The sequence below is a fragment of the Marmota flaviventris genome, chromosome 8 (assembly GCF_047511675.1).
Source record: "Marmota flaviventris isolate mMarFla1 chromosome 8, mMarFla1.hap1, whole genome shotgun sequence".
In the NCBI taxonomy this organism is placed as follows: Eukaryota; Metazoa; Chordata; class Mammalia; order Rodentia; family Sciuridae; genus Marmota; species Marmota flaviventris.
This window is the reverse complement of record NC_092505.1, coordinates 101380733-101400937: the sequence shown is the minus strand read 5'-3', so window position 1 is coordinate 101400937 and position 20205 is coordinate 101380733. Positions and strand designations below refer to the sequence as shown.

The following is a 20205-nucleotide window of genomic DNA, read 5'->3' as shown; positions in this document are numbered from 1 at the left end:
AAATATTTAATTATTTGGTCAACAAACTATTGAGCCATCCTATATAATACTGAAGTATGGAGTATTTGGAGATTTTTTTTTAATTTGTTTTGTTTTATTGAGACAGGCTCTCCCTAAATAGCTTTGACTGGACTCAAATTCAGAGTTCTATCACCTCAGCCTTCCATAGGCAAATGCTACCGAGTCTGCTCACTTAACAAATTAAAAGTAAAACATTTTAGGAGAAAGAAAAAATTGTTGACAGTGTGTGTTAAAAATCCAAACATGTAAATACTGACACATCTTCAAATTGTATAACAAGAATTAGTATTTTATATTTTTATCAAGAACCAGAGATTATCTTTAATCCTCTATGTTCTAGAGAGAACATGACTAAATATTTGGTAATGAAAAAATATTTAATCCAATAGTGTTAATTTTTTTAATCAAGACATTTGCTTTTATATATAAAAACTAAGTCTTTTTGTAACCATGAAGATTATAGTTAAGCATTACCTCTGTGTGTCAAATATGTTCTGGTGAAAAAAACTAAACATTAATCTCTGATTCTTAAGAAAAATATGAACTCTTAACACAAATTAAATTGCAGATTTCAGCTAGTGACTCATTTTACCTTGCTGTTGTTGTTACTGCTGGTTCTTGGGTAGGGATGATATAACCTCCTCTGAGATGTAACCCTATCTTATCTGCTGGAAGAGGAATATCAACCCGCTGTTTTCTCCATGGCCTTTTTGCACCCTAATATTTTTTAAAAATGGAAGGTCTTTTTATTATCAGTGAAAGGTTTAAATTCCATTCCACATTTTTATTCTGAGCATTCATATCAACCAAATGAATATGATTATATTACTTTCTAATTTTTTAAGAAAATTCTATTCCTTTAGTTTGCTATATAAATCAAAGAAAAAATAAATTTGCTTTCTCTAAAATTCAAAAGATTGATACGGAGAAATTAATTTTCTTTGAATGTTAATTAATAATAATTTTAGATAACCCCACTCTACCATTTACTTTAAATTTAATGTGATTCTAGTAATCACAATTTTAAATACTGATCAACAATTTTAGCATCCACATGAGACAGAGAAAACATGTGGTGTTTATCTGGCTTATTTCATTCAACACAATATCCTCCAGTTCCATCCATTTTGCTGCAAATACTAGAGATATCATTTTTTAGGACTGAATAATATACTATTGTGCACATACATACATCCTTTATCCATTTATCTGCTAATAGACATTTAAGTTGATTTCATATCACATGTATTGTGAATAGTATATCAGTAAACATAGAAGTGCAAGTGTGTTCATATAATTTCCTTTGGGATAGATATATCATTTGGTGGATCTATTGTTATTTTTTTAAGAAACCCCCTATATTGTTTTCTGGAGGAAGCGAGGCAGAGAGAAATTAAGTAATAGGTACCAAAGTGCAATTAGAAATAAAAGTTTTACTGTTCTACAATACACTGAGGTGGTAATTTTAGTTCACAATAACCCATTGTATATTTTATGAATAACTAGGAAGAGTTCAAAGTCTCCAAAAACAATTTAGTGATAAGAAAATGAAAAAGCTAATTACTCTGATTTAATCAGATCACAATATTTACATGGATTGACATATTCCATCATACTTCATAAGTATGTACACTTCTTATGTGTGAATTTAAAAAGTTAAATGTTTAAGGAAATTGAAATGCTTACTACACTGATTTGATCTTCACACATTGTGTACTTATGTCAAATTGTTACACCCTATCCCAAATATGTACAATTAAAATAACAATAACAAATTTAAAACATAGGGAAACTGACTGACTTTCACACACAGAAAATAAAGTTAGCATGTATAGTTTCTTCATAAAAATTGTTTTATAAAATTAAAGGCTCTGCTTAGCAAATTAAACAATATACAACAAAATAACTTTGAAAATAAGTACTTCTAAGAGGTATTGCCAAATGAAAATAATTGCGCATGAATGATGTTATGTTGCCTTTACAAGAATAAAATGAAAATATTTCTACAAATGTTTAAATATACCATATAAAAGCAAATGTATAACATTATTTCAGTAATCAAATATAATTAAATATATAAAATAGAAAAGCATTAAAGTAAGCTACTATATCCTAAAAAACTTCTTTTATTCCGTTTTAAATGAATAACAATACCTCCTTAGACTAAATAGAACTTTACATTAAAGCATAGCTCATGTGCAACAGAGTATATTTTCACTATTTTTTACACAGTTCTCAAAATATTCTTTTTATAATAATTACAGAACTCTTAAAAATAGGTATGCCATATATTTGGAGTTAAGTTTCCATGTCTAGATGTTTGAAAATATAATAGTTATTAGCTCAAATGTGTATTAAATTTACTTACAGTTTCGTAGTCATACCAAGTAGCATCAGGTATGAATGCATTCACTGATTCTGCTCCCTAAATTGAAGCAAGACAATATGTACTTTTAATTTTTTAAAATTTTTATCAAATAATACATTGGGCTTTCCATTTTTCAAGAGGAAAAATTTAAATTTCCTCTTTGTTGTCACACACCATTATCTCCTATGGACACTAATCAAAGTGCCATTTTCCTAGCATTACTCATCAAAATGTAAAAAATAAGCAAAATCAAAGAGGCAAAGATGAAATTATTTTAGGTATCAATTAAAATAATGCATGAATGCACTTATACTGCTATAAAGTATGATCATTGTGAATGTAAATATGTTCATTTCTGTATATTTCTCCACAGACACAGAGACATTAAAAGACAAGAACCACCAATTCGCTCCACTATTTTTTGAACACTTTCTTAAGATCAGATAGTTCTCAGATTACCCTTTACTTACACTTTAACAAAATTTCAACATTTATGTTTATTTAATGAAAAGCTCACTGATATTAATGTTAAACTTGACTTCGATTAAATAAAAAAGCTTTTACAAGAAAATATTAGTTTTATGCAATGCCTGTGCCTTTAATACATATTATATATTTGATAAGCATAGATTTACTTAATATCCTTATAATTTTTAAATGTCTTCTGCACTTTAGTATTCAATTAAACACTTATAATCTTGAAACAGTCCATTGAGTAACATCTATAACCCAGATGCTTCATAATTAAATATGGATTTAATAATACAAAGTTCCCTTTAAGCAATAAATTTATTAAATTTGTAAAACTTACCTGTTTCAAAACAGGAGTGATAAGTAATGCAGGGCCCCATAAAAACTCAGTATCCTCAATCCAGCTGCTTGTATCCTCATAAAACCTAAGAACAACGACAATGTTTAAGATAAAATAATACAAAATAAATATATCCAAATTCCTTGTTTGTTTGATATTTTCAGTTTTCCCTGAGTATCATTATTCATTTTACTTGCTTAGAAGGTGTGATTTTAAACCAATAGTTCCTGCATTATTTATGATTCATCTCACAGTTAAAAGGAAGGGAGAGAATAGGGAGAAATTAAAGAAATTAGTTCTGATATTCAAGAAAAAATCTTCCATAGGTGATATGGCTACTTTGAGTCTGTAATAAATTATTTTTTAATTTCTCCTGTAATTAGCTTTATCAAATACCACAAATCTTTCATATTCTACTCTTTTCCTTTTAAACTTTTTCATCTTAAAACTCCAGTTTTGAAATGTATTTGAAAAGGTCTTTAAGTCATTTCTTGAGGAAAGGTTTATTGTAATCATGTTATACAAGTATAAGCACAATTCACGTTTTTTAAGCATTTTACATTGTAATCTATATTTACATGATTTTACAATGCACACTTGATATACTTTCAATGATTCTGTGTTTAATCTTACTGATATAATTTCCCTAACATATTATATGTATGTTTTTCTTGTAAGTTTTATTCAGTTGTAACATTTCTATAATTAATGTTGTCCATCCAACAAATTATGTTTAGTAAAATCATTATGTTATTTGTCAAATTATATATATAATTGTAAATATAAGCAAACATAGATTCACTTGATATTGTAATTTATCTCTTCTAATCTTTTCAATGTGTGTCTTAATATATTTTAAAAGATATTTTAATTCTTATACATAGTACTCACTCATGAAGAACTGGTCTTGCTACTGTTTCTCCAAACATATGGGCTTTATAAAACAGAGTATAGAGGAAAGGTAATAAGGTATAGCGAATATTTAAATAGTGTCTTGATGATTTGACCAGAAGCGAATTCTGTCCAAAAAATGCGGGATCCTGATGCTATAGGATAAAAAGGGAAATTAAAATAAGAAAGCTAAAATGTAAATGTATATTGATATAGAAATATTTTCATGTATTTCTGAAACACAAATTATATATATGAGCTTGCTTATAAAAAGGCTAAAATTGTCCTTATTTCGTCATCACAGTGTGTGATAAATATTTCTATTTAGTTGATTATGTATTTAATAAGATTTACATTAGCTATTTCTGATACAAATGTATCAGGGAAGATGACTTTTTTTAAAACAAAACAGGAGTTTCACCTGTTAGTTGTGGTAGAATTAATTATTGGCCTCAATATTTCATTGTACTAACATCCTTGGCCATGTAATTTGTAGTCCCTATCATTGAGCAGGGTGTTCCTACCATCACAAGTTGTTACCATACTTGATGTTGTGCTCAGATCTCTGAAGTAGTTTAGGCCAGTGGGATGACAGTATGTGTGTCATAATCAAGCACAGTATTGAAATGTGCTTGCTTGAGGATCTACTGTCTTGTGATTGTCACTACCATTAGAATACACCCAGGTAGTCCACTCTCCCAGGAATATAGGGAGCAGAGCTACCTGGCCAGTCTGCAGTCTTGAACCTTGAAGTGCAGCATTTCTACTGAGCCCCAACTAACAGTCTAGATTAGCTAACCTCCTTAGGTAACCTGTGGGAAAGCCAGTTTAGATCTCCTTTTAGGAAATTTACTCAAGATAGCAGCCACTGTTTCTCTGGATTTACATTTATGTTTACACTGAAATCCTGTTTCACTTTGGCTGCTCCTAACCATTGAATGTTCATGACAGGAATACTTTGCACACCCTATTCTAGGAGATGTAGGACTCTTTCAGTGGTCAACTTGGCCTTAAACATCCCCATCTGACCTCAATGAAACTGTGAAACTATGTTGCAATCGGTGATTCTCCTTACCAAATCACCTTCTTTCCTGGCCAGCTTCCCTGCTTGAGACCTGATTTGTGGTTTGAAGTCTCCTGCCAGTTGTCCTTCACAAGTATTTCATCAATGAATCCCTAACACATTAATTCTGTCATACCATCTACTTCTTGGAAAACACCAATTAATACAAAGTACAATATAATCCATATCAGGATCTACTATGGACATGAATTGCTCCTGAGTATCTTTTGGGTGAACTACTCACCATCATTGCATGGATTAGGAAGTGGCTAACCTCCAATTTGCCCTTTTAATTCTTTTCCCTCATGCCACCTTTGAAGCCAAAATGAGGAGTTGTCATCTTCTTTTTAAAGAATTAAGTGCAGGCAATAAATGTGTTAATACTGAATAATTCTTAAACAGCACACATTTCATTAACTTAATTGTTTAACTGAACTTTACCCTTCTCTGAAAAAATTATATATATATATATATATGGAACCATGACATGCTGAAATCTGGGCTGGCTGAACAGCTCCACATTTCCTTGTATTGGAGCTACTACTAGTTCAGAACCATGCTATCAAAGTCTTAGTTTTGTTTTTCCCATCCTATTTATTCCGGTTTTATTTATTATGGAATAATTTGGGACTCAAATTTTTTTGCAAAATGTCTTTAATTTTTATCTTTAATGAAACAAAAAATGGAGATTCTTAATAGTATAATTTTTATGAAAACTAAGTTACCTGAAATTTACATTGCCAAAATCAAAGAATCCATACTCGAAAATCTTTGACTCTAACTTAAAATACTAGCAATTTAACACACATTTTTTATGACTGAGGCTTTAATAAAATATTTACATTATAATTATATTTTGCCTCATGATTTCCTTACTTGATTTTTTATATAATAGTTGTATTTGTATGTGTGTATATATGTACATATAAATGTAAATATGGGCATTGAGACAAGAACATCTAACTATTCTTTACAAATTATTCTGTAATCTTTCAGATCATATCTTCTGTAGACAAATTTAGAACATAATTAGACCTATAGTTGTGGAGAAGAAAAGTCACTTGCCTGATATCCATCAGCATTATGATTTCTAGAAAATGGATAAAATGCTCCAAGTTGCATCCATCTTCTGCAAAGCTCTTCTGTAGTATTAGCCTCAAATCCACAAATATCTGCTCCAACCTAAATAACAAATATATGTATTATTTATAGCATTAAAATTCTCAAATTTTCCAAGAGAATCACATTTTATGCCTAAACTTTACATATTTCTTTTTGAACCTATTTTTCGTTTTTGCTCCATCTTTACCTCTAATACCACATTGTTTTACATACTTTTGTCTCCACTGTCTCTACACATTTTTAGCCTATGTGTTTACTTTTATCAATTTTTGTTTGATAAAATCATTAATTCAATGTGTAAAGATAAAATTATTGTGTTAAAATATTTTGCATCTTAATAAAAATGAAACTATTTAATTTTTATTATTATTATAAGAGTAATTGATAGAATAAAGCCTGTGACTACATATTCATATTGATTTTATGAAATAAATTATTCTAAAGAAAATTGAGTTCCACTCCAATAGACTTGCTTCAAGATGTCTACAGAAAATGCTAATTGAATGTAGTTATTTTCTATTTATAATCATTTATTCATTTTTCTATGTAAGTACATTGTACTATATGTACCAATAAATGATATGACATGTCGTTTGCATGTTTATTAACCATATAAATGACATGTTGTATTTTTCATTTTTGGTAAGATTCAACTATATTAATGTTACCCTGGTTCTATTTTTTTTTGTTTCAACCAAGAGATTTATTGGGGAGCTGCCAAAATGGGAAGAAAAGGAGGGGCAGAGAGAAAGAGAGCAGAGGAAGAGCAGAGAGAAAGAGAAAGGGTAGAGAGAGGAGAGAAAGAAGAGGAAGAGGGCAGAGAGGAAGAGAGGAAGAGGGCATAGAGCAGAGCTACCCTGGTTCTATTTTGAATGGGATCTCATAACTATGAGAGATAGTCCTATGAAATTGATGTATATATTTCCTTATGAACATATAAAGTACTCTTATTAAGTATTATGTATACATAGATTTATTTTTTCTGGTTTCTTGGAAATATACATTGTTTAATCAGAACTGGCTATAAAAATGTATAAGCATTAGCAGTAAATACATGTCCCTACTGTTTATTTTCTTGATAGTTCTTGATATTTTCAGACTTTTTCATTTCTCAGCTATCTATATGAAAAATATATCACCCAAGTTCTACTTAAATTTTTCTGACTTCTATGGAAATTGAGATCTTTTTCTAATTTTATTGAGTTATATGAGATATTCTTTCTATAGAATTGTCTGCTACACACTTTTTACTATGTTTTCTATTGATCTTATTTTGTATAGATTTACAGTATACTATAATTGCATTTTAATCATTTATTAGTTATATGAATTGAATATATTATTTCCTAGTATAAAGTTTCCTTTGTAAAATATCTGTTGATAAGAAGTTTTAGTTTTATAGTAATCAAATTTATAAACATTTCCTATATGATTTTTGCCCTTTGTGTCCTATTTAAGGTGTAATTCCTATAATATAATGTTATAAATTTATCTCTTTATATTTTTTCCTAAAATAGTTAATATTAAAAGACAAAAGTATTTAATCTATTTGGTATTAATTTTTTATTTTTTAAATTTGTTTTAATTAGTTATACATGACAGTAGAATGCACTTTGGTACATTAAATATAATGGAGTATAATTTTTCATTCTTCTGGTTGTACATGGTGTAGTCATATAGTTATATTTGTATATAGGGTAATGATGTCTGGTTCATTCTACTACAGTGATACAGCCATATCAATGTTTATATCAGCTCAATTCGCAATAGCTAAATTATGGAACCAACCTAGGTGTCCTTCAACAGATGAATCAGTAAAAAATATGATATATATATATATATATATATATATATCATATATATGTATGATGATATATATCATGATATATATATGATGGAATATTACTCAGACTTAAAGAAGAATGAAATTATGGCATTTGGAGCTGGATAATATCATACTAAGTGAAATCAGCCAATCCATAAAAACCAAAAGCCAAAAGTTTTCTCTGAAATGTGGATGCTAATTCACAATGGAAGGGGGCTAAGAAAGAATAAGAGTTACTTTAGATTAGGTATAGGGGAGTAAAAGGAGTGGGAGAGAATGGGGATAGAAATGGTATTGATTTTTATACACAGTATCAGAAATGGGTTCATTTTATTTTGTTTTCTAAAAGTATGTTAAATTGTTCATATAACTACTTGACAATTTCCTCACAGATCAATGGATAGTACTTGTCATTTAACAAATTTACATATATGCATGTGCTTCTGTCTTATTTTAACATATTAATGCATTTGAACATCCACATCATTGTGGTAAACACCATTGCATTATCGAGTAGGGAATATTCTCATGCACTGAATTTTGATTATAATTTGGGGAAATGCATATCCTTTATATTGTGAATTTATTGTTCATTAATATGGTAGAGCTTAAATTCATTTACTAAGCTGTTCTGGTTATTGTTTCTTAATTTGTACAATCAATAACATTTTGTATTAAAATACATTCTAATATTTTTTTCTTTTTGACAAAACATGCTATAAATGCATGTATTTTATTTAAGTCTTCAATGAACCACCTTTGTATTATAATTTTTGAAATTATTTCTCAAAACACTTTGCTTTAATTGCATTAATATGTCTTATTTTTGTTACATACACCTTTCTTTGGATCACTACTTAATATTAACAAAATCTTTTTGTTTTTAATTAAGTATTTGAGGCTATCATTCTTCTTTTACACTAATATATCTGAAGTAACACAAGATTTGATAAGAAACATAATTAACATTCAGCTATAAGGTTCTTTTTTATTGCTGTTTTTTTGCATTTCCATTCAGTTTGGTTTTCAGCGCATGAATAATAGGATAATGTGCTTTTTAATTTCCAAGTGCAAGATGGTGGTAGGGGGATCTTTATTGATTGTTCACTTAATTTTTTGGTGCTTGTGTAATTTCTACACATGAAAGAAAGAATAAATACTTCACCAAAATCTCCAAATATACTTAACATGTTTAAATCAAAGGATTCTCTGTGATCTTGAATATCAACATTATATAATATTTTTGCTTGATATAATTAGAGATTGTGTTGAATTTCTTTTATCTTTTTAGGTAAAAGAAGTAGTTTTATTTTCTGTGTGAATCTAAACTGATTATAAAAACTTTTAAATATAATTATTTTCCATAATTTATATTTATCTTCTGAATTAGTTTCCATAATAAAGTTTTGTTAATTCCATTTTCCATACTGTAATGGTTTGAATGGTAGAGATGTCAAAATTTCAGTTTCTTCATAAATTCCTAAAGAATGAAGACTGAGATTATTCCTGTAATATCCTCTTTAATAATTTTACCAAAAAGCATTAAAGATGCCATTACAAGTTTATGTGCTGGTGCTAAGGATGCAGCTCTGTGACTGAGTATTTGCCTAGCACATACAAATTCCTGGATTCAAGCCAGGCATGGTGGTGCATGCCTGTAATCCCAGCAGTTTAGGAGACAGGAGAATCCGGAGTTCAAAGCCAGTCTCAGCAAAAAAACGAGGCACTAAACAACTCAGTGAGACCCTGTCTCTAAATAAAATACAAAGTAGGGCTGGGGATGTGGCTCAGCAGTGGAATACCCTGAGTTCAGTCCCAGTACCCCCTGTCAAAAATAAGTTCCTGGATTCCATCATCATGACGAAAAATGACAAGAAATCTAATATTTTTTTGGCTTTTATAAATACATATAGCACTGTATTGAGCTGCCTTACCAAAGGTGTTCCAAACAAACTGAACTCCAACATTCCTGTGATAGACCATTCCATTTGTTCCCAAGAAGCAGTATTATCTCCTAACCAATGTGCAGCATGATGTCCAGATCCAGCAAAAGTTGACCGGGTGAGAATGAAGCTTCGCTTATTAGGAAAAACTTTTTCTACAGCTCTTAAAATGAAACAAAATTAATAAGATTTACCTTAAAATAAAACTGATATTTGCTAATTTTAAAACTTTAGTTTCAAATGTAATTTGAATATTCTCTGAGCCAATTCATAATATTTAAGAGCTTTTTCTCAAAAGTTTATATCAATTTTATTAACCTATCAATACTTACTAATTTAAATATATCGTGATCAAATACAGAAGAATATTTTTTAGAAACAATGAGATTTTGAAAGACTTCACTCATTGTTTACCAAATCAAAAGCCCATGGTATCTACTCAATATCTGCATTAGTAATATATTGTTTAAACTCATTGAAATCCTTTCATAAATACAAAGTTTATAATCTGAACTTAAATATAATACTCTTTCTATAGAGTAATGACTAATCATACCTTAGTGTTTACATTTTCAAGTGTTAGCAGGCAGTTATAGCAGAAAAAAAGCTTATGTGTATGTAGCATTTAATTTTTTTATTTTCTAGAAGTTAACTACCAGCAACAACTATTAGCATTATTCATTTTAATCTCTAATGGTGCCTGTTATTGATAGTTTTTTATCAGTGCCAAATTATTGAGAAAAGATAGAAAACTTTAATTTAACATATAAACTTATTCAGGATACCTTAGAAAAAATATGATATTTCCAGATGCTTTTTCCACATTACTGTTTTAATTATTTTGGATTAAATATAGATTTTATTGACTTAAATAATGTAATATATAATACAGTGGTAAGTATAAATACAAAACTAATGCAACACTATGAAAATAGTGTACAAAACTTTAACATTATGGTGTGATTTGGGATGAGAAAAGTATGGATTTGAATTAACAATCACAGTTATTTAATTATAAGAGAATTATGAATATATTAAGAATTGAACCTATGTTTTATTGACTACTGCGTTATAGAACCTTATATAATATTTAAACATATGATGATCTGCTTCCTTAGTTTTATATCAAGTAAATTTTTTACTTTATTGCATTTAAAAAGGACTTGGAAAAATACTACTTAGAAATTACACTTTAATTTTGATTGAAACACTTGATTTCAGAAAATAATCAAGGACCTGTTTTAGGAGCACCTTTGGCTCAATTCAATTGCTTAGAAAACAATTATACTGCTGAGAGGCACACGCCTGTAATCCCAGCGGCTCTAGAGGCTGAGGCAGGAGGACTGCAAATTTAAAGCCAACCTCAGCAACTTCGAGGCCCTAGGCAACTCAGTGAGACCCTGTATCTAAATAAAATACAAAATAGGGCTGGAGATGTGGCTCAGTGGTCGAGTGCCCCTGGTACCCCTTTCCCCCCCAAAAATAAAAAAATTATACTTAGAGATGACAAGCTGAATCAAATTATTGAAGAATAATTATATCTGATCAACAAATGATGATGTAATAACAAGGGTCCAATTAAATACATAGACCACATAGTGATGAATAACTAAGGACCAAATTCATGACTATTAGTAATAGAACTGATACTTCTACTGACAAATTTTTAGCATGAAATTATTATTTCCTTTCTTTATTACCCTTGTTATTTTCTAACTATACTGATAAATTACAGAAAAATATTTCTAGACAAATACAAAAAGAGTTTCTGAATGAAATGATACTTACTTCTCTGTGGCTATAGCCATGCTGTATCCATACAGGCTGTGAACATCATATTGTTTCCCCCAGTTTTGCAGAGCATCCATGCAAAGTGTTTTAGAATACATGAGTTTGTCAAGAATATCTTAGAGAAAGCACATAAGAAACACGTCTTAAATTACAAAATACAATGAATTAAAATAAATTATAATTATATCCTTATCCTATACTCTTACTGAGCTTGGAGAAACTATTAGATTTACATTTATCTTGATAAATGCCAGTGAAATAATATTTCCTAACTTAAATAACAAATAAATACATGGAAAAATAGCCATTAATGGGAGTATGAAAGCATATACATCTATATTATGCATCATATACTCATAGACTCATTTTAAATCTCTACAGTAGAAAGTTTATTTAAATATAATCTTACATTATATTTCATATTGATTTCATGTTTTAAAAAATAGATCAAAAATTTTGATTTATAAACATATGCTAGAATTTACCAGTTAACAGAAAAACTATTCTCAATTAAGACTTCTAGTTAACCAAATGAAATTTACCAGGAGTAAAAGGTGGATAATTCAAACTATTCTCACTGCACCCTTCTGTTGAACCTTGAACAAAGCTGGAAACTTCATTCATGTCCTAAAAGGATATAAAAATGAAAATCAGCAGATTTTAAATAATTCTATGTCACACAAGCAAAAATTCTCCAATTAAAAAAAAATACTTTATCAATGGGAACCACAAAGTTCTTTTATCCCTGAGGTACATCCAAGCTACCAACATAAAAATAAGCAGAATTTAAATATCATCTCACAGAAGTATTTTAGCCAGCTTGAGATATTTTAGACACCCAAATGAATTTCACTTAAGTAATTTTCATTGAACATGAAACACATTAAAATTTAAATGTTAAGTTTTTCACCTTTTTTCTAAATGGTTGTATGAGTGTCTTCTTTGAGTTTCAATCGTTACACACACATTCCTAGCACATTAATTTATTCAACATAATTATGTTTTGGATCACTTTTATTTAGTTTCTATGATATGCTAAGCACATGACTATCAACACTATTTGTGTAGCCCAAGTTCCTGTCTTTGCTCCTGAGAGACTGGAAATGGAGAAAAAAAATGCAAAAAGTCTTCAGTATTCTAATTCAAATAGTACAACCTCAAGTGAGCTTGATCATATTCTGACAACTCATGACCTAAGCATCTTTATAAAGATTAATTTAAATGTTCCTATATTAACAGTAGTGCTGGAAAAAGTTTTTTTTTTTCCTGATAGCTTCTCCATTTCATCCTCTCCTGCCTTTGAAGATGAATCCCATTCTTTGATTATATAGAAAATGGAGTATTCTTTCTTTCTTTCTACAGCACAAAGTGTCTTTCACTGTTTCTAAATTATCAATTATAATTATTATGGTTCTAATAAACCAAAGTGTTTCATATATATAGGAAAAAATCTATAGAATTTTTTAAATTCATAATTTAATAGCTAAAATGAAAAATAAAGCTCAATGTCATAAGATTTTTTAAATTATTACTTTCTGTAGCTAAGTATTGGCAGTCTGATTTTGCTGATTTTACGTTAAAAAAAAGAAAAAACCAAATACCTCTATTTTCATTCTATCAATAACATCATAGAAATTCAAAGATAATGCTCATTCTTTACTCAATTCCATTTTGTCAGAAAAAACTTCTAATTTTTTCCTTATTTGTATTTTTCCCAACATATTTGATATACAGATTGTCCCAAATAAATACTTGCAAAATAAATAATTTTTAAATAAATCAATTTATAATTAAAATATGACTAAATAAGTAATTAGCACTTCAAGGACATAGAAATACTATGGACCTAAAACCCAAAAGGCATATGGTCCAGAATGTCTCTCCAGGGTTTCATTCAGTTGTAATACTTTTGAACAAAGTCAATGTTGTTCTATGTTCAAGCTCATTAAATGTTTTTCCTAAAATATAGAATTTCAGGATCATGGTGGTTTCTTTCACATAATGGAGTTACATTTGCCATAACACAAGGATTAACTATCATCCAATATTTCTTTATACCATAAATATGTTTAGTAGCTAGCTATTTATAGTTATAGAAATAAAACTTCATTCCAAGAAACATCCAAACACTTGTGTTTTCCTTTAATAACTGCACAAGTCATCTAGTATTTTGTTTCTTGTTGTTTCTTGATATGAATCACAACTTACTGCCAATTCTGATTTGTTTTATTCCATGGCTTACTAAAAGTTTCTAAAGAGTAAAGACATTCAGATTGATATTACTTGACTATTGCAGACCTACATTAATGTTTTTGAAATTGCAAATAGGTTTATGAATTTCTACAGGATTATCCTCAATCTGATTAACTTTTTAAAGATAAATTATTAGCTATAAAATTCAACACTTCAATTTAAAAAGTTAAATTTATTCTATAAAGTACATTGCTACAGAAGAAACATCTCAATTTGTATTTCTTGTTGTTCCTCTCTAACCTATGAAGATACCAAATATAATATTTACAGGTTCTAGAAAACATTAAAAGCTTTTACTTTTATGTTGAATATATTAGAAAAATAGAGCTTGTTGCTTTTTTATAGCTAAATTATTCTATGTTCATTGACCAAAATGACACTTTTAGACTACTTACAATCCAAAGTCCATCATAGTTCACTGTTTGATGAAAATCACTGCATTCATTTGCCCACCAATTTATGCAGTTTGGATTAGTGAAATCAGGATATACAGATAATCCTGGCCATACCTACAATGAACACATTATCCACATAAATACATAAATAAAAGTACAAATACATAGTGGATTTTTAAATTAATTGAGTTGTGTATTCTAAAATTATTAAAATTTTAATATTGTATATTTTTTAGGCATACACAATATGCTTTCATTATATTCTCAGGCCTATTTCTAGATGTGTTTAAGTAAAAACAGTTAAAAAGAAAAAGAGAGGAATATCATGAGGCATTTAAGAAGGAAAATATAAAAGAACTTTGTATGAGACTGCTACTTTTTTATTTATTTTTATTTATTTTATTCTATTTTTAATATATGACAGAATGCATTAAAATTCATATTAGATATACAGCACAATTTTTCATATCTCTGGTTGTATATAAACTATATTCACACCATTTGTGTCTTCATACATGTACTTAGGGTAATGATATCCTTCTCATTTCACCATCTTTTTTACCCCCATGCCCCCTCCCTGCCCCTCCCACCCCTTTGCCATATCTAGAGTTCATCTAATCCTCTTATGCTCCACCTTCCAACCCTAAGGCTGCTACTTTTACTGTAGCTAAATTTATTTCTTAGCCTCCTTGTATATTAGATTAAAAAGTACACACACAAACACACACAAACTATATCTATATATACTACGTGTATATATACATATATAAATACATTCCCATCTGAATAAAACAAAGCACATAGTTCATTTCTACAGAAATTTGCTTCCAAGAAATCCAGGTAAATAATCTCTTTTATATTTATGTCTTATCCACAATGTCACTATGATACTAAATGTATGCTAGGCCACTATTCCAAGCATTAAAGCATTTTTACAATTTTTAACATATAATCTTCATTGCGAATTTAGGAGGTGGGGTAGGTACTACTTTTATCATCACTTTACAAGTAAAGTAACTGCCATATGTGAATTCAGCTTGTGGATGAGAAAAGTTATACACAGCAAAGTTAAGCATGTTGTTCAAAGTTACACTACTAAGAACTGATGTAGCAAGAACTCCAACCAAGGTAATTTTATTCCTTAGTCCATGCTGGTAAACACAAAACATATTATGCTACCTCTTTGTGATTTATACTCCTCCAAAGTATTTTACATTAATTTACTTATTGCATCCAATAACTGCATTAAGCAAGAAGAATTCAATTTTAAATTAATTGGGATAAATATAGTGTTTATATCCAAATAATCACTACTGACTGGCTGGCTGATGTGGACATAACCAACAGATAAAACTTTTTTTTTTTTTTTTTTTGCACAAAGGACTGAAATTGGTGGTGCTTTACCACTGAGCCACATTCCCAGCCTTTTTATTTTTTATATTGAGACAGGGTCTTACCAAATTGCTTAGGGCCTCACTAAGTTGCTGTAGTTGGCCCTTAACTTTGACCCACCTGTCTCAGCCTCCTGAGTTGCTCAACAGAATAGATCTCCAAAAATTATATTCCATGAAATATTAATAGGCATCATGTGTAGGAAAACTTGGTTCTAATGGGCTCATAATTATTCAAGGAGATCTTTCTAAAGAAAATTTAACAAATGCACTAAGAAGTGATAGGAGCCAGGCTCAGGGACATACACTGTAATCCCAGCTATTAGGAAGCCTATGGATGGTTGGCAAGTTCAAGGCCAGCGTGGGCAATTTAGGGAGACCTCTTCTAAAATAAATTTTTCAAAAGGATTGAGGTGGTCCTCAGTGCTAAAGAACCACTGGGTCCAATTCTCTGTACTAAAAAGAAAAGAAAAAACTAGAATATTCTTCATTATAGTAAATAATGCTATTCTAGACACATTTTTAAATTGATATTTTTGTTTCCCATTTTATTATTTTTGGTAAGTTACAGAAGTGGAATTGCTTACTTATTTTGTCTAGATATTGTTTTGCTTTTCAACACGTCTTACAAAATTGCCACCAAAAGGATACTTATTTGGGTTAAATACATACATTTGAGAGCTAGGCACATTTCTGCCCTTATTCCTCATTAGTTGTGTGACTTTGAATAAGTCGCTTCACTTTTCTAAAATTTGGTTGCCACATGCAAAGAATTTTAATAATAGATATTTTTTATTGTGTTATAGGTAAATTTTTAAAATTTAATGCTCATTTTATAGGTGCTTAGTATTCAAATTTTGTTTGCAATTATTTTATGTCAAATAGCTGAATAGACCTCTCAGTATTTTTGTGAGAATCTAAATTATACATCATAATTTATTAGTTACAATTTTTGTTTATAGTCTTTAAATGTGATGTCTATTTACTTTCTGTATGATGGAACTATTTAAAGATTATTAAAATATATTCTCTGTCTATAATTCCTTACCACAATTAAAATATAAAATCCAAAAATAAAAGCAAACACACACACACAAGCATACAGAAAGATCCTGTTGATTAATAGAAAATAGGAGTCACACAAGAGTAATGGATATCATAACATACCTCTCCAATAATTGGAGTAATTCCATCTGACTTGTTCACCCACACTTTCTGTGCATTTCCTCTCTCATAAGTTTCATATGCTGTTCCATTAGCACGTTTTTCAATAGAAATTGCAGGGTCCTAAAAAGAGAAAGAAGAGACTATAGAAAACCTATTAACCTACAAATACTAAAAATATTCTAATGTATAATTTATCATTACCAAGATAATAACGTATTTCTGCCCATGGTTATGCAAATCTTCAACAAATTCAGGGAGCCCTTTAAAGGCTACTTGATCATAAGTAAAGTCTTTCTTGTCTTCCATATAGTCAATGTCAGTGACTTGTGTATCCTGAAAATTAACACAGAGTGTTTCAATCAATCATACTGAAAGAACAACTAATTACAATCTCTAAAGCCAATAAACTTGTAATATATATATATATATATATATATATATATATATATAAATTATTAAAAACAAATCAACATCTCTTATATCATGATCTAAGAAGAGATATTGCTTATAAAACAAATTTTTCTAGTTCTTAAAAGTAAAAGCTTTAAATGAATATTCACATTTTTCTCTGTGATGACTAGATTTTTATTAGGTTATACATGTGATATTTATTGCACAAGAAACAAAAACCTGCAGAGTTCAGGAAATCATTTTTTAAAGACATGGATTCTAAAATCAGGTCTATTTTTAAAAATCATGTGATTTTGTTAACAGTTAAACATATTCAGTTCTATAACTTCTGATCACTTTTCAAAAATATATACGTTTAACTTTTTTAAAAAAGTGGGAATTATGTTAGGAGATTAAATAGACTTCACCATTTAAAAACTAGCTTTAAAACCATATACATCTATGGGTATATCATATGCAGATATATATGATATCCTAAAATTCACTACATTTGTTATTTTATGGCAATGCTTAAGATATATATACAAATCCCCATAAACCCTTCGTTCTACTTACAAAAGGTATGCCAGCTTCCCTGTTTCTTTGCACTACTTCTTTCACTACATCTAATGATGTATAATTCCAGCGACTCAGTTGGAATCCAAGACTCCAATAGGCAGGCATTGCTGGTAGTCCAATGAGCTTGAGGTAAGTTGACATTAAATTAGTTTCAATAAAGAGAAATTCATTCAGCATTAGTAACTAAAGAGTTTTTTATTCTGCTATATATCTAGAATTTACTTAATTATATATTGTAAATAATTATTATTACCTGCATTTAAAAATGTTTCCTAAATATTGTTAGAATTTTGTTTGTGAAACATTTAAGAAATTTATGTTCTGTGCCTCATTTGTTATTTTTCATTAAAAATTAGAAAATGATGACCCAGCACAGTGGCACACAACTGTAATCACAGCTGCTGCAGAAGCTGAGGCAGGAGGATTGCAAGTTCAAAGCCAGACTCAGCAAAAGTGAGGTGCTAAGCAACTCAGTGACACCGTGTCTCCAAATAAAATACAAAACAAGGCTGGGGATGTGGCTCAGTGGTCCAGTGCCCCTGAGTTCAAACCTTGTCCCCCCACCACATACAAAAAAAATTAGAAAATGAAGCATTCAAGAAAGTAATATTTGACAAAATATATTTTGTCTAATCATAGAAGGGGAAAGAAAAGAATAAAAAGATATCAAATAAAATATAATAGAATGAAAGGAAAATTTTCCCAGGGTACCCCCACCTCTCATTAGAACAAAAACATCATCATTCATCATTGCAGACAAAAACATGTTTAAAATTGCAGTTTGCAGTTTGTATTCCCTTACATTTTGTCATTTATTTCCTTTTTAGTTAGTTTGTTTGTTTTTTGATTTTTGTTTTGTGCCAGGGATTGAACTCAGGGGTGCTTAATCACTGAGCAACATCCCTAGCCCTTTTTTTTAAATTTTTTTTTTATTATTTCTTACATACATCACAATAGAGGAGTGCATTACAATCATAATTTTTTGCATTGCCCAGCCCTTTTATTATTTATTTTGAAACAGGGTCTCACTAATATGTTTTGTGTAGAAAGTAGGCTTATTTTCTACACAAAGTACTACACAATAGGGCCTTGCTAAATTGCTGAGTCTGGCTTTGAACTTGCAATTCTCTGGCCTCACTTTCCTGAATCTCTGGGATTACAGGTGTGTACCAACAGACCTGGCCTTTTGGCAGTTATTTCTTTTCAAGTTTTCAAAAAGTTACTCAAAATACATGTTCTACAAGGTTTGCAACCAGTTACTGCCTAGAATTTGTCACATGCAGTGTCTTGGCCGCTTTTCTTCTTCCTAGGCCAAAGGGATCCCTTTCTCCCCTCATTTCCATAGTTGTCAAAGCAAGCCCAGTACAGAATTTCAAGATAGCATCATTTTCTCATCACAGAATAAGACACAAATTTGTATGTGGAAATAAAGATATAATTGCTATAAAACTGTTTATTGAAAATTTGGATTTAGGTTACTTTATGACAAATAATCTAACTAGGCATAATAGTTCTCTTTAGACTAAAAAAATACATATATATGTACATATACATGTATATAAAATACATATATACCCATGATTTCCTTATAATCTATAGCTTAAAATCTATAATGCAAAATTTTTAAAAAATTACTCATGCTTGTTTTTATTCATACAAAGAAATATTAAATTTATCTTTAAAATAATTTCATGTCTAATAAATCTCCAAATAAAAGTATTCATTTTCCAACTATATTCCTAAATATTTCATATTTCATAGAATTATTTAAATACTTGGACATGTGATTGAAATTTCTTCTTATAGATATGATATATATATGTGTATATATACATGTAAAGTATACACACACATACTGCACATACATATATACATTATAAATTTAATGTTTTGCATAAGTATTTTATTCATTTTCCCATTAACTGTCTCCTATTTATCTTATACTTTGTATGCATGCATGGTTTTTAAAACTGATAAAACCATCTAGCCACTCAAATGAAATCTATTTAAAATTTTAACATACTAAAAACTATGTTGGCAATATATAGAGAAGATGATTTCTTTTTCTTCAAATAAAATTTAAGTTTTTTTCTGCCTACTTTCTACACAATTTGAGTCATTTAAATTCAGCAGTGATTTCTAGTGCTATATTCAAGCCTCGGCAAGTCTACCCATAAAATATTGTAAGAAAATAT

At 29.4% G+C, this 20205-nt stretch overlaps 1 protein-coding gene across 1 annotated transcript in view; it reads right to left on the bottom strand.

Moving 5' to 3' along the window:
- The window catches only part of Si (sucrase-isomaltase), a 78514-nt gene that overhangs the window by 43129 nt on the left and 15180 nt on the right, over positions 1 to 20205 (bottom strand). Inside the window, 12 exon segments of the mRNA XM_071615839.1 lie at positions 614 to 738; positions 2390 to 2446; positions 3201 to 3285; positions 4092 to 4246; positions 6220 to 6336; positions 10036 to 10207; positions 11833 to 11950; positions 12378 to 12462; positions 14484 to 14597; positions 17042 to 17161; positions 17243 to 17374; positions 18008 to 18133. Of these exon segments, the coding sequence (XP_071471940.1) occupies positions 614 to 738; positions 2390 to 2446; positions 3201 to 3285; positions 4092 to 4246; positions 6220 to 6336; positions 10036 to 10207; positions 11833 to 11950; positions 12378 to 12462; positions 14484 to 14597; positions 17042 to 17161; positions 17243 to 17374; positions 18008 to 18133 (1406 nt within the window).